Source organism: Rhinatrema bivittatum, chromosome 18, assembly GCF_901001135.1.
Source record: "Rhinatrema bivittatum chromosome 18, aRhiBiv1.1, whole genome shotgun sequence".
In the NCBI taxonomy this organism is placed as follows: Eukaryota; Metazoa; Chordata; class Amphibia; order Gymnophiona; family Rhinatrematidae; genus Rhinatrema; species Rhinatrema bivittatum.
This window is the reverse complement of record NC_042632.1, coordinates 51,486,147-51,501,633: the sequence shown is the minus strand read 5'-3', so window position 1 is coordinate 51,501,633 and position 15,487 is coordinate 51,486,147. Positions and strand designations below refer to the sequence as shown.

At 46.1% G+C, this 15,487-nt stretch overlaps 1 protein-coding gene across 8 annotated transcripts in view; it reads right to left on the bottom strand.

The window, feature by feature from the left end:
- Positions 1-15,487, bottom strand: part of ARHGAP26 (Rho GTPase activating protein 26) — a 357,099-nt gene that overhangs the window by 43,869 nt on the left and 297,743 nt on the right. For all 8 annotated transcript variants that reach the window (XM_029583880.1, XM_029583876.1, XM_029583877.1 and 5 more), the window contains one exon: positions 11,581-11,707. In XM_029583880.1, coding sequence (XP_029439740.1) covers positions 11,581-11,707 — 127 coding nt within the window. The remainder of the gene's footprint in view (positions 1-11,580; positions 11,708-15,487) is intronic.

The window sequence follows — 15,487 nt, the reverse complement described above, 5'->3', positions numbered from 1 at the left end:
CCATACCTGAATGGAACTTGCCTGAAGCTCAGGTTTGAGAAGGCGAGTAATTAAATCCAACAAGTTAAAACCATCGTCGGCGCGGTGCAGCATTTTCAGTTTTAGTCTATAGCACTGGCACTATAGTGACTCAGGTTTGAGAAGGCGAGTAATTAAATCCAACAAGTTAAAACCATCGACAGCGCGGTGCAGCATTTTCAGTTTTAGTCTATAGCACTGGCACTATAGTGACAAAATGAATAATTAACAGGATTGCAATGGAGATGAGAGGTACGGGTGATCCCTGCTCTGAAAAAAAAAAGCAAGAAACATTCAGCCCGGTCTGAACTTCCCTGGTGAACCGCCAGAGCCAACTACGGCACACAGAAATTACAATTTGGCGTTAACGCCGGGCACCCTGAAAATTTACATAAAGAATAAACTAACAAAGAGGGAGCTGGAACAGACGTGTACAGCGTAAGAAAGCTACAGCAAGGGCAGCGCAGCCCCATCTGAGCACTCACTGAGCCTGCAGGGTCTTCCAAGTAAGAGGATTTGGATTATAAAAACAAATAAATAATTACGGGATGTAAAAGCAAAGAGCATTAAAGAGCTCGGGGCACCTCAGAGCAGCAGGACCAGCCGACTTGCTAAAAATGCCAATCTGCCTGTTTCTTAACAATTTATCTTCAGGCCTTGCTCCTTGGTCCGCTTTTTCTCACATTTTTATGCATTTTTTAAAATAAATGGTATTTGACTTATAAAGGAGAACTGCACCCCTGACGGCAGCTGAGAGTGCAGTACCTGCATCGTTTCACACTGCATGCACCTTTAGCTGCATTAAAAGGAGGCGTTCCCCGGGGGAGAAAAGCACACGGGTACAATTGCATTCTCAAAATTAGATCCACAGGGCCAAAGCACGCGGATACTTTTATACCCACGTACCTTTAGGCTGCCTTCAAGGAGAAGCTCTTGTGCTCCCTAAATGTTTGCGCCCCTCATGACCACCCTCAAGAGTTTTCAAAAACGCCCTCTTTCAAGTCTGCTCTTCGGCTTTTTTATGCCTTGCGCGCAGTGGGGGAGGGGGGGGGATGGATGCCTACAGGAAGAGCCAGTGATGATGGCGACCAGTTGACCAGTGCACGATGTCCATAAAGGCGGGAGGGCACAGAAGGCTTCAGAAATCCTCAAACCCCCGACCCAATGACTGGAGTTCCTTTGCACTGCCGACTGGATTATTTCAGAAAATTTTTGCACTGGCCCTGCCGTCTGGAGCCAGTGGCAGGTACAGACCAGGAGTGGGTACCCCATCCCATCCAATACAAAGAGGTAGGAAGGGACGGGTCTACGGCAGTGCTCCTGGCATGCAATTGGGCAGAAACGGTTCTGTGCATGTGTGTGTTTCAGTACCACCTGCCAAAGGTGCTATACAATACTGTGCAAGAGCCCTTACACGCCAAGCTCCAGAGTCGCCCTAATTCGATGAGCAGGATTGCCACACAAACAGCAGCAGCACCGAGCCGCCCCGCAGCAGCACCTTGCATTAGCCTTGAAATGCGAGGGGTTGGGGAGGATTATTTACACCTAGTGCGTGGTCCTGGGGCCCTGATAATCTTCCCGCCAAGGTCATGGTTCACACTAGGAATTTATTCCTACAGAGTAATGGGGGTAGGAAGCTCAGTGCAAGAGGAAGATACTAGGGGGTGGATCCAAACAACTGCAGTCAGCGATGCAAAACGAAGCCCCCTGACTCTGATCTGGAGCTCTGCCATGGCCTTACTGGATCGCTGCCATCAAATTACGATAACGCAAGCCCAGGAAATTGGGCTACAAACGAGAAAGGCCCCCACTGCACCAGGGACTTTGCCATTTTTATCCTGATTTTCTGAGTCCGTACCGTCATGAGGAAATGCAGTTTCTTCTCTGGTTAGAGCAGACAGAACGCCTTTCTACAACAAGTGCTCTGAGTGTTTCTACCCCATCTCTTCGCAGGCAGGGCAGAAAGTAAGGATCTGGGGTGGTTTCACAAAGTGCACAATTTACATGAATAAACTACTCTGCTTTAATCGCTGCCTAAAAATCACATGCCCCAGGGACTTCGAGAGATGCGCCTCATTTTCTGGGATCTGGCAGCTGCAGCCTCACGTCCGACAGGCTGAGGGCATGAGGGATTTCCCTTCCGAATAGACCATGGGATCTCAGACCTTCCAGTGTCCCATCAAGCCAATGAAACAAATGTTCTAAGAAAGACCAGAGAAGCTGCAGGAGAGATATTTATTCTCTCCAAGTCTCTACACTCCGAGACAAAGGCCTCATATATCTATTGCAACCCTGAATGATTATTACTGCTGTGGATCCCGATGAAAAATCCATCTTATTTCTAGCGCTGCCCTCCATTTCCTTGACGCCACGCTGGTGTCCCTGATTAGCCACCGGGGCCCTTGCTAGGAACACCACACAGACCTGCTTGCCCAGTCAGCTGGGCCCCTATTAGATGACACAGGAGGGGTGAGCCTCATGGACTGGGCCAAGATGAAAGCGAAGTAGCAACCACCCAAGATGAAACTCCAAACAAACAGCTGGGCTGCAACAGACAGAGATGCATGGAAGAGAACAAGGATTCCTTTACAAATAACCCCGCATTTGCTGAATGACATTTCTGACAATTTCTAACATTCCGTGGCTATAATTCCTGGAAAGGGCATACTATGCTCTCTCACCTGTTCCTGGCCGAGTTTTCTGATTTTCAGTATTTTACAGCATAATATATAATTTATACACTAATCCTAAATTGATTACTTACTGTTCTTAATTGTTTTGGTACTTGTGTTATTTACCTTGGCCATTTATATTTAAGGAACAGGATACAACAATTTATGTACCAACTCTAGTGAACCAGAGACAGCTAAAAACGAACAAAGACACATTTCTCCTTATGTATGTACACAATACTGACATCTCCATGTGTTCACTACTGGCCAATCTGATTACTTGTGCCACTAGCTCGAAAGTGATCCCCTGCAGAAATCCATTTGTTTATTCACCTCCTCAAATGCTCCCCACAATAATTCGGGTGCTTCGGAGCAAGCCAACAAATCAAAGAGCAGCTTCAGAAAAAAAAAAAAAGATTGCTTTATAAAATCTCTCTTATGCGGCAGACTTCTACAAGTAGTTCTCTTCATCTGGTTGTCATCGCTAACCTCAAAGCCAGAGATGGCTAATGCAGCAACATCTGGATTAACCGTGAACCCAGAACAGACTGTGTTTAAAAGGAAAGCATGCTTATGCTATCAAAGGCTTGGCCATACCACAGCAGCTTACCAAGACCAAGATTAGACGTCATGAGTTCAAAACAAAACAAAAAACATGCACATATCACAAGATCCCCTGTGCAAAGGAGCTTTTTCACGTTCAAAGAGCCATAAGAAACTTCAAAAGATCAGGCACCCTGATCTTTTGGACCCTGAAAAAAATCGGCCATATACATCTGGACTTTCACTCGAGATGAAATGCCAGCAAGCAAATCTTATGACCCCGTGGGTTGTGTTCAAAAGTACTTCTCCTGCCAATATGAAATGGCACGCTCCTTTTTGGCATCTTTCCTCTCTGTACTTCCTAGGCTGCTTGCCTACAAACTATGTCAAAGGGAAAAAAAATAAAGAAAGCTACATAAAGAGACTGAGATTGAAGGCAATGTGCTCTCAAAACCGAGGCCAAGATGCTCAATAAACGAGAGCAATGACCCTGGCATGCCAAATTTAAAGCTATTTATGGTCTTACATTTTATGCCTTAGCACCAGTAGTGGGTAAGGAGTTTGAAGCTGCAATTCTGTTCCTATTTACCAGCATTATTTGCTCAGATTAGTTAAAAGAGTGTCAATAAAGTTCAACCAAAGTACAGTCCAGTTGACTGCAGATTCACTGCTATGAAGCTGGAACTAATTTAAAAAAAATCTTTTCAAGCTTGACAAGAGTGGTGGCCAAGGACAGAAATAAAGGGAGAGCGAACAGGAATACAACCAGAGCAATAGCCAGAGACCTCTTGCCTTGCAGAAATCATTTTTGAAGAGGGCCGCACTTCAAAAGCGGCTGGGAGATTTGTAGGCTTGACAGCAATGCCCTGTTCTCTCTCTTAGGCTTCTGCTTGGCAAGCAAACCAGAGGTCACTCCATAAGCCCACCCTGCTCTGCTCAGCAGTTCCTTTCTAATGGCCTCATAGAGCTGCCCACGGCAAATATATAGCGATATCCGAATGACAGTGACAATGTAAACAAAAGCGACAAAGCCATTGCCAACTATGGCAGAGGGATGGAATTTGCTGGTTAGTATTTTTTCTCCAAGAACTCCCTTGGCTTCCATCATTAGGACAGAATTCAAGGCAGATGCCAGAGCCTAGAAGTGATAACCTGCCTTGTATTCTTTAATAGCTTATTTAATGATAGCCGTTCTCCAGTGCACACGCACCCAGACCTGACAAAGGCCATCTCAGCCTATAACGCCCTGCCTAGCACCATTGGAAATGCACATCCTCTGCAGAGCCCCTCGACCAGACTCGCCAGCCTGCTCTGTCCTGTTTCCAAGCAGGGGTGCTCATGGCTATGATGTGAACCTATAACTCTTTCGTGCTAGGAAGTCTGGCAGCATCTACCACTTGTGCAGACTCAACAGAAGGCAGATGACCAAGAATAGCTTTCACCACTAGCCAGTATTTGCTAAAATAAGATTAATATCAGGCGCTGACTGCATTAAATAAAACTTTCCATTCCATTCAGCATTGTTTCGAATAGTGCTTGCTCAGACATGACAACAAGCCTCAGGTCATGAATGTAGTTTTTAATCAGGCTGGGCTTATTTTCTGCTAACTCTCGTTGGAATGTGTTCGGGGAGTTCTGCTTTCTTATCAGAAGCTGCGTTGGAAATCCTAGGCACTGCTCTGGCCCAAGGCTCCAGTGGTCAGCTCCGTGTGGTGCTGCCGCGTGGGATGCGATTCCCGTTCGTTTCTCAGGTTGGACCAAGAATGCCGTTAGGACAGAAGAACCTCAGTAGAAAGCTGCACCCTGACAAAGGCCTGGGGAGCCTGTCCCAGGACCTGGAAGCTGGTGTGAAGGAATATCTGGAATTACTGAAGATCACACATGACGACTGCCTGATGCAAGACAGATGCAGATTTACCGAGAAGAATATTTTTTTAAAAATAGGGTAAAAAAAGAATAGACTATCTCTCACAATAAACCACTTCAATTTTCAAGTAAGCATAGGTCTGCTTCTCTAATGTTACTGAGTCACACCACATGCTTTCTGACGTATACAGCTATTAAAGTACATTAATATGGTTATTAAAATTTTATTAAGCTTTTATTCTGCAAGAAGGAAAGAGTTTATGCCTAATGTGCATCTACTGTCCAAATGGTTATCCAAAGCTATAAAGGGCACATTGCTGTGTATACCTGCAGAGTGAGAACACACTTGAAAGTTTCCCCACTGTCTCTCTGGCAGCTACCACTCGTTTCCAGCGTTCTCAGGCTTAAGAGCTGACGACAGGCTGTTTCCAAAACTGAGCCAAATGCTGGTCATGTGGAAAGCTCCTTCCGTGGCAGGTCCAGGGATTCAGCATGCCAGGAGGCAGGCACAAGGTTCAGGGCTTCTCCGGCTGGGCACGCGGGTACGCTGGATGGTTAATTAGTAAAGATGACTGAGTGGGGGCCCATGTTCAGACACACGCCCAATCAGTGGTTTTAACTGGCAAAGGAAAACACTGTCCAGTCCCGTGTCATAGAAGGTTCAAAGTGCCGAGCTCCCTGCACCCTTCTCTGTGACCATTTTTAGAAACCGTCAAGACCATGCTGTCTGGTCAGTAGCATTTCTTCAAGCACAATTCAGAGCCTCTCTGTCAAGTCCAACTGCAGGCACTTCAGGAGGTTTTATTTCATACAGGGGTATCTATAATCCTCCACAGGGATTAATCTCACCTAGATTTGCTGTCTGTAACCCTGGGAACATTAGGGGGACATTACTGAATGCTGGTATTAAGCTGTATATACATATATTTTTTTTAAATTGCAATTTAAGTTCTTGGCAGCACAATAACTTCAAACATCATTGGAATAAAAACTAAAATGAAAAAATGTCTGCTCGGCACCTGATCTTTAGTGCCTGGCTGAAGGTGGGCCGAAAACGAAAAGCAACTGTGCTAGTAATTTGAGGGAACTTTCTACTACTGGAAGCCAATTGTGAAAAGCTAGTTTTCCAGCCTACGCCCTAAAACTTGGCATGCATACTAAGGCCATTTAGCACGCAGAAAAAAAAACAGCGTGCACGCTATCCTGGTCCTAGCAAACATTATTGGGTGCACACTAAAATTAACACATACCCGCGTGCAAATCAGCTCAGCACACCTCCCCCAGGTAGACAGACCAGGACCACATGCCCTCAAGACTAAGCCCACTTCCCACCCTGGCATCATAGGCCAGTACCTGGTACCCTTCCCTGGGAAGAATCCTTTCCATTCTGGAGGGACCTAATCTTCAGAGGTAGCAGAGATACGCCAGCCCTCCTGCGGGCACCGCTGCGATCCTCCCAATGAAGTTGCATAGCCTCACTTCACCACTATTGCATAAAAACAATGCCAAGCATCTTATACAGCTCTTTGGACCCTACAAATTGGACAGAACCCTGCTGCCCAGGTTATTTCAGGTACTTTGCTTTGGACACACATTTCTCCAGTTGTGTTTAATCTCCATTGATTGTCTATAGGTTGGTGGCTTAGGTTCAAGGCTCTCATGTTGTTTGTTTTTAAGGCAATTCGTGGTCTCATTCCCAGGTGTGCAAATTCTGTCCTCAAGCTTTGGAAGCCAGTTAGACCACGGAGGTCAGCTTCAAGGATCGCAAAGCTCGCTGAATCTAGGGATCATCTTCCTTCCGCAGGGAGACCCCTCCGATCTTATGCAGGAAACATTGGGGTAGATTTCAAAAGCTGCGCTCACTTCCCGGCTACCCCTTCCCCTAACCTTTCCCCTCTCCCTAGCCCTACTCTAACCCCCCCTGACTTTTATTGTAACCTTTTACGCCTGCATCTGGCCCCGCCCCTTTAGTAACACGCGTCCCGGGGCTTTACGCGCGTCGCCGGGCCTTTTTAAAATCCGACCCATTGCTGTTAAGATTCAGGAAACAGTAGAAGTTATTTTTACCCAAGCCTTTGAGCCATCTATGAGTCTTTTTAACATAACTTATTCACTGAATTCAGTATTAGCCAGTATTTTTACATATAGTTTCAGGCAACTTACAGCAAGCAATAAAATACACAATACAAACAAAATAAAAGTCAGATAATTAAATCAAACAGCATCAATAATCAATCCATAAAATCAAATGTAGATGTCTCCAAAGTTGGGAATCTTGATCATCCCCAGCAACTTTGTCCTCTGCCTCTCTCTGCCTCGGGATGAGATGGGTGGTGGGTGAATGGATGGCAGGATGGGAGTGGTGCACTCTCTCCCACTCATACCCAACTCTTGATCCCTCTCTAATTCCTTCCCCTTTCTCATTCCTTCTCCTTATTCACTTCTTTACTCCCCTATGACACCGATGTGAGCCTGTGGGCTGAGGCACGGTTGGCGCAGCCTAGCAAGCAAACCTACTAGGCCCACGCAGACAGCAGGTGAACTTGCTCTTACTAGGACTGAAGCTGGAGCTTCACCTATACCAGTCCCCGTTCTCCGCAGGTTGAGCCCCTGGGTTCCAGGGGCCAGGTAGGGCTTAGGCGAAAATTCTGTAAACAGCAGTCAGAGAAGACGAGACATGGGCAGAGGTCAGGGCTGGCAGCAAGCAATCAGTATCCGAGCCCAGGCCAAGGCTGGGGCAGGCAGCGAGTAATCAGTATCTGGATCCAAGAAGGGGTCAGGGCAGAGAGCAAACCAGAAGCGTAGTCAGAGTCTGAAGCAGAGGTCAGAACCAGGAGTCAGGCCAAGACAAGACACGGAGGACCAAGGCAAGGGAGGAACCAGAAGGACAAGGCAAGGCAAAGCACAGGGAGGCAAGGCAGGGACCAGGAGGACCCAGGGAAGACAAGGACACAAGAGGGAAGGTAGACACAGCAACCATCAAGGAAGACAAGAAGAAGCAATACGCACTGCAAGGCTGCAGGAGAACCTGCTGCTGAGACATCTGCTCGAAGAGCGGCTGGGGTTTAAGTATCCAGCCGCGTGACAACATCCTTGAGCGCCGGCCATGAGTTAAATGGCGGCACATGCCTAGAGAGGACTGCAAGAGGCGCGGCACAGCAGTGTCCTGGCCGCATTGATGGTGTCCTTGGTCGCAGTGTTTGGGGGTAAGAGTGGCCGGTTGCAAACGTTACACCCTATTTGCAACGTGCCAGACCCGTGGTAGGAGCAAAACCACCCTCTCTGGACACCCTAAATCCACGCACTCAGACTTGGAATCTGGGTTACAATGATGAGGATTTCTGCGCTCTGCACCTCCAATGCCTGCATCCTTGCAGGACAAGATGCATTCCACCTCCCCCACAGCTCTGAAGAAATGGCAGCATGTCTGGAAGCACCAGGAGGCTCTTATGTATCTCTGCAGATCCCACTTCCCCCTCCATAGCAGCTGAAAACTCCTTATGGCCGTCTTGCAGCCTCTTTCTAGTCTTTGGCCCAACTGACTCCACTTGCAGAAGCAGCATTAACACCAGCAATGTATAATGCAGCCAATCAGTGGTGCTCTTGCACTGGCACGCTCTGTCGTGCAGCTACTTGTACTTCTGACTTCACGTATCTCATCTAGTGGTATTTGCAGAATTTGCTCCTGCCGCTACTACTGCAGCACCAGATCAAAGCTCCTACTGTTGCTGCCAAGGGCCACATTCATCCCTTGGGCCATAGTTTGGGAACCCCTGGTCTAGATGACAACCAGTGGTCTTTAAACATTGATTGGCATTTTTTTATCTTTGTTTCATATTTTATATTAGGTGTATTATATTAGTTTTATGTTGTCACTAAATCTTTGCTGTTCGTTAGCATCATGATTATTTGTATATTTATGATTTTATGTTTACTTATGTATGTTTTATTGTAAACCACCTAGCAATGTTGATAAAGCAGGATATAAATGCTTGAAATAACTAACTAAATAAATAAGCAGCGTCATTCAACAGATTGCAGTGATGCCAGTGGAATGGCTCTCATTCCTCCTGCCAGTGAAGATTGGGACCCTGAGGAATGGTAAGGACTCATATCAGAGTGGGGGAGAAAACAGTTGGGGTATGGCCAATGGGGTCCCTTGAAAGTAGGTCCTGGTCTGGTCTTGGAGGTGGGAAGGGTCCATGTATTGAAGAAGAGTCCAGGTTGTATTGGGTGGGGTCTGACCTTGATAGGAGATTGGGGGGGGGGGGGGGGAGACATAACCTGTGCTAGCCATCTCTTTGACTTTGGGGGGAGGCAGAGGTGTGTTGATATGTAGTACATATGCACATAGTAACATAGAAATGACGGCAGAAAAGGACCAAATGGCCCACCCAGTCTTCCCAACAAGCTTCTTATGGTAGTATCTGTCACACCGTGCAGGTTACCCCCATGTTTCTCTTAAGGGTAGCAACTGCCACTCCATGCAGTTATTCCCCAAGCTTTATGATAACCTATAAAAAAATTTACTGCAAGCAACATTTTTAGTGGGTGATGAGCCTTCTTGAAAATTCAGACAGAGCTGCTTGACGCGCTTTGCTTATGGACTTGGCCATAGAAGCAGTCTTGTGCTTTTTCCCTTGTGTCTGCACATCAGTACCCCGGCCTGTAAAACAACAGTCAGGGCTCGTGTTGGTTGGCTCTGAATCCAATTTTTCTTTCCTGTCGCTGCAGGACAGTGACTATTTTTACACTTTTTCTGCAAGGCTGCTTTTTAGTGAGTGTGTGAAAAAAAACCTCTGTGCATCTCAAATTAAGTGGTGTTTTAAAGGCGCAGGTTTTTAAAAAAAATTTATGCAGGACTTGCAGGCAAAGGGAGACGCCCGCAGAAAATTCAGATCCATCCATCATCCTGGGTAAATCTGCAGCTGCTTTATAGCAAAAGCACAAAGTCCACACTGTAAGTCATGCAGGAAGGGAGGGATTTCAAAATGAAATCTCCACACGTTATCATCTGCCTTCACCCTCCCTCCTGCCCATGGCCCCAGGTAGACACACTGGGCTACTGATTTATTTATATTCCGTCATTCCAAATGAAGATCCCAACGGTTTACAACATGACATACATGTGAAAGAGCGACGTATACATGGACTTAATGTAGTCATATGGCATACATATAATAGACTGACTAATGCAGTCAGGGGTGGTAAAGATCTACAGGGATGTTTCTAGTACTTTTGATTTCACAGCAGGGGCACTTTTATCTGCTGGGTGGAGGGGAAAACAATTTTCAGTTCAGTTACTCAGGTAAAATCTTTTGAAAAATGTTATAGCAATGCCCTGTGATACGCACACTAAAACTTCACCAGTACAAACGTTCATGCCTCAGCCTCGATATCATTTCCTCCTACCCCTCAATCCAAAAAAGGTACAGTGGATTGCAAAGGATTAGGGTCCATTCACAAGTCCTTCTAACTCTACGGCTGGGGGAGCGCGACCGGCTTTTCCAAACGCCCACAAATTTCTCACTTTGTGGCTATTCTCCAAAAATCTTTCCAGGGCTAAAGATGTTCATTCAGGGTGGCAGCCTCCAGGAGCTCGCGTGACCCTTGCGGGTCAATGGAAGGCACTGATGAGACGGCTTGGGGGGGGGGGGAGCATCTGTACTTCCAACGAAAGGACAGACAGGCTGAAGGTACCAAGTGGCAATGCTTGTAAAAATATCACTCAGGCCCCGGCTTCAGGGCTGCCAGCTTCATTTCAGAAGCATGGCGGCAGGGCAGGAGCGAGTGCGGATCGCTTTTGCCCCTTTCTTCCTGCAGGACTCCAGTGGAAGGGGTGATTGGGGACCGGGTTTGGTCTCTAGACCTGGCAGACATTTGGGGGGCGGTGTGGGGGGGGGGGGGGTTTCAGCTCAGAGCAGTTGGGTAAGCCTGGGTCCCATAGCTTCTTTGGGAGGTGGGAAGGCTGTTTTTTTATGTTTTACAAGGTTGGTTTTTTTTGGATTTTTTTTTTTTGGATATTTTTTTAAATCTTTGTTTGGGAAACAAACGAAACCTAAACAAAAACTTTAAATGAAGCAAAAAACCGAATCTCTCCTCACACCCTGTGCACCACAGCGCATGCACACAGGAAAAGGAAAGCGGAACGGCGTTTGGAAGAACACCGCGCACAGATGTTTGCGCAGTGCTACACAGGAACTCTGCTCGCGCGGCACAGCCCGCAAAACACTGGAGGGAAATGTTGCGCGTCGCTGCCGTTCTATCGATTCTACTTCAGCGAGCGCTACGTGCAGGAAAAGTCACCGTGCACTGAATGACGATGCGCACCGGCGGATGTTACCAGCCTGCACGTGCAGGCAAACGCAGAAGGTACTTTACAAACAGTAAATATTAAACTTACAATAAAAAATAATTTTAAAAAACCAAACTACTGGCAAACTATGCCCTGAGAGTTTGCAGAAAAGAGCGGCGAACTTACGCTTGTTGGTGGAATGCAGGGTGTGGAACAGCGTTAAGGGCCTTTCGCTGCAGGAGGGCGGCTTCGAGTCGGAGCTTCTCTTGCGAGACAAATGCAGCTGCGCCATCTCCGGCACCGTGTTAAACATCTACAAACAAACCGAGTTCCAAATGGTCAGATGGGATGGGAGGTCGGGGAGCCGCTAGCAAGCGTCACCCACACAGAACTCAATTATTTAGCAAGTAACCTTTCCGGGCACTGATGATATCATCAGAGATCCCTTTGTGTATAATACGAATTCTCTTCCCCTGCTTCTCAGTGGGACACTTTGCTAATCAGTAGGATGAATAATTCCAATAGCTTTGAGTTTTGGTGGGAGGCTCTCAGTACATGTGCTACGGCACTTCGCCATGGAGCTATGCACCCTGTGCAAAAAACATGCCACCAGCTGGTTTTTTGGGTTGAGGAGGGGGCACTTCAGGAGCAGTAGCTGAAGAGGAGCAGAGCAGCGGCAACAGCTGCTGTGCGAATTATTACTCCTCTCCTCCTGCATCATTCCACCTGCCACTCCATCAGCTCCCTTCTATAATGCCCATCCGTCTCGGCCCAGGGGAGCATAACTTCCAATCAGCCCACAGAGTGGAAAAGACTCTGTGAACACCGAACACACGGATGTTACTGGAGTATTCTCAACATGAACGCATGCATGCAAGTCTGCTTTAAAAACACTGGGGTAACTGGCAGAGTACACGCATATTATTCTCATGCATAAAGTTGCTCCTCCTCTTCAGAGGGCATAACTCACATGTGTAAACCTGTGCACTTACTTTTTAAAATCAAAATGTATGGACACACTATAAGTGCTATGGATGTGGATTCGTTGGTCATTCGTTTCGCAGTAAGCACATACGTTTTCCATTATACAAGCACGGACACTTAGCCGCCTACAAGAGATAAGCGCATACTACGAAACGAATGAAACGAATGACCAATAAATGCACATCACTAATAAGTGCCTGATTCCACACCAGCTCCCCCCCCCCCCCCGAATGCCTCTTAGTGCACGTAAAAGTCTGTACCAAACCAGGTTACGTGCATACTTTTATGTGCACTGAGCCCGGGTCCATTTTAGAAGAGCCACTTATGCATATAATACAAGGCTTTATGGGCAGAGTAATACGCACCTCGCTGATATTCCACAAGTTAAGGTAAATGTGTTTTTAAAATGTTTTCCCTCCTTTTAATCCCAAGGCTGATGGGTGCTAGAAAACGGTCCATCATAATGGAATTGAACGTCTCATCTGCTACTCCAGGAAAAAAAAAAGACTCAAACTGCCAGGGCTGAAAACAGGCTTAATTTTGAGGCTAGCCAAAACACGTAAGCTGACCAAAAACTATGGCTGCTGAATGCAGATAAATTTAATGGATATTTAGTGTGGGTATCCTGAAAACCAGACCCATTTCTGGTCCCTGGGGAACTGGAGCTTGAGATCTCCCTTAAAAGCTGTGCTTGCACTGCAAAATTCACAGGTGGCAATAACCATGCTATTAAGCGGAACCAGGGCCGTCACAAGAGAAGGGCAGAATGGCAATTGCCCGGGTGGCGAGGAGAGCTTTACTATGCTGCCCTTTTGGGTCAATGTTGGCAAATCTTGCAAGCATGAGATCTCAGGAGCTGCCGAGTGAGCATCAGCAGACCTCTTGTCTTTTCTGGCTCCCCTGTAGCCACCTCCATTTGATCTTTTGGGATCTCTTCTGCTCCCTTTCAATGGTGTGTTTTATTTAGTGAAATCCGTAGACAATTTGAATTGGAGTATGACAGAAAGACAGAAGCTATCCACTTCACAAGCTTCACTTTCTAAACAAGTTTCCGAGCAGTAGTTTGGAAATGAATCAGAGAAAATTATGCCCACATTCTGACTTAAACACACATGGCTTAGTGATTACATGGCTATGGCAAAGTAGCACGAGCAAAGGGAACCCAGTACCTCATGGCATACATCTGGAATTAACTAATCAAGTATGAATAATTTCCAGTGTCACTTATCTCAATTCAAAAGGCTCTTCTAATGTTGCTCTTTGACCACCTAGTCGACTAATTTGTTGCATCTGTGCTTTTATAACACAAAAACCCACCACACTAGCCCCTGTTGTCATCAAATGGATCAAGTCAAGCATTAACAGCAAATTCATACTCTACTTTTCAAGCAAAGCACTTAGGAAATGACCACATAGAAGAAATCCAAGAAATGCAAATGTGAACAGCATGTGTTCCACCTTCCCCCTCACTTGAGCAGTCCCAGCTATCGAAACGCCTTAAACCAAAAACTTGTAACAAGTAGAATACAATAGCACTGTAGTTGACAAGATTTTTTTGCCGCTGCTGCTTTTCTAGCTCTCGAACCAAGGTAGAGTTCGGATCGCAGACACCACCTCCCCCCCCATCTCCCAGGCTCAGTGGTTCCCAGTCTAGATGTGGGAGCCTCATCCAAGAGGTTTGGTTTTCAGAATACCTACCATGGAAATGCAGACTGCACAACTGCTCCTTGACTAACAGGTCATCACAGCCCCCCACACCTGACCTCCTGCCACCTCTCTCCCTTACCATCACCACCACAGGCATCTTGGAATTCCATCGTTGTTTTGGATAGGTCCCACCTCCACTTACAGGTGATTCCAGGCATTTGGTCCCAGACTTTCCCTTACTTCAACTTCACCATCTTTTATAGCAGGTGATAAAGAGAAGCTGCTCATTCCTCCCCTACAATCTCCCTTCTCATGTATTCTCAAATGTCAATATATCTGAAAACCCAAAGTGAAGGAAAGGACCCAGACAGATGGGAGTTCAATATCAAGTGATCATAAATCTGTTTATAGACCATGATCTCAGGCAGCAGGGCCTAGAGAGAGAGAGAGAGAAAGAGAGGGGAAAGGATGAGCAAGTTATCTCTGCAGTATTCAATCCAGAATCAGGGGAATATAAAGCAGGCAGGTTGGATTGAGATTTTAGATTTAATGACTTGCTGCAGTTATTTCTCTGTCCAAGAGGATTTACAATTTAAGTTGTACTTTAGGCAACAGAGGGTGAAGTGGCTTGCCCAAGATCAGAAAGAAACATCTACGAGGGAAGCAGGATTTGACGCATTGCTTTCCTGGGGTTCTCAATCTGCTGCTTTAACCACTAGGCTATTACCCAGTAAATACCTCTTGGTCACAACAGTCCCCAATGTTTGTTCAAAAAAGAAATCCTTAAAAAATACCATTAAACTGTGAAAAGTTATTCATTCTGAAAAAAAAAAACAAAACAAAAAAACTGGTGGAGAAGTAGAAAAGTATGGAAACACCATTTCAGACAGAAAAGGTCCTCTGGGTCCCACCCTCTCTGCCAAGTGTTCTCTACAGAGTAGAGGGACTTATTCTGTGGAACGGGCCATTGTTATTATCACTTCTCTGTTTCTTCCTATTGGACTCTGACGCGGGCACCATTAAACACAGCTAGCACTTTATATTTAAATTATTTATTGCTCTAATTTATGACTCACCCTTCCAAAGTATACTCAGATTTACAACAATTAAAAAAAAACCCCATAAAACCAACATAGTAAACATCTAATGGTGAAGCACTTAACAGGTGGGCCATGGTTGCTACAAATACATGACTTACTAAAGGAATCCCTTCTCTTAGCTTTTTTTTTTTTTTTTTTTTTTTTAATGTAATTGAAGCCCCAATAATACAACAGTAGAGTCAGCTGGAAACTGGACACTAGTAATTCTTTGGATTCAAGACTTTCCCCATCTACCACGTTGGCCGTGCAGTGCATGAGAGCAGGACTCACAGATGCAGACCACGATAGTGCTTTCAGGTTCACAAGACCTTCATGAAGCTGTATCTACCACAAGCAGCAAATGCTCACACTCTCTCTAGCAG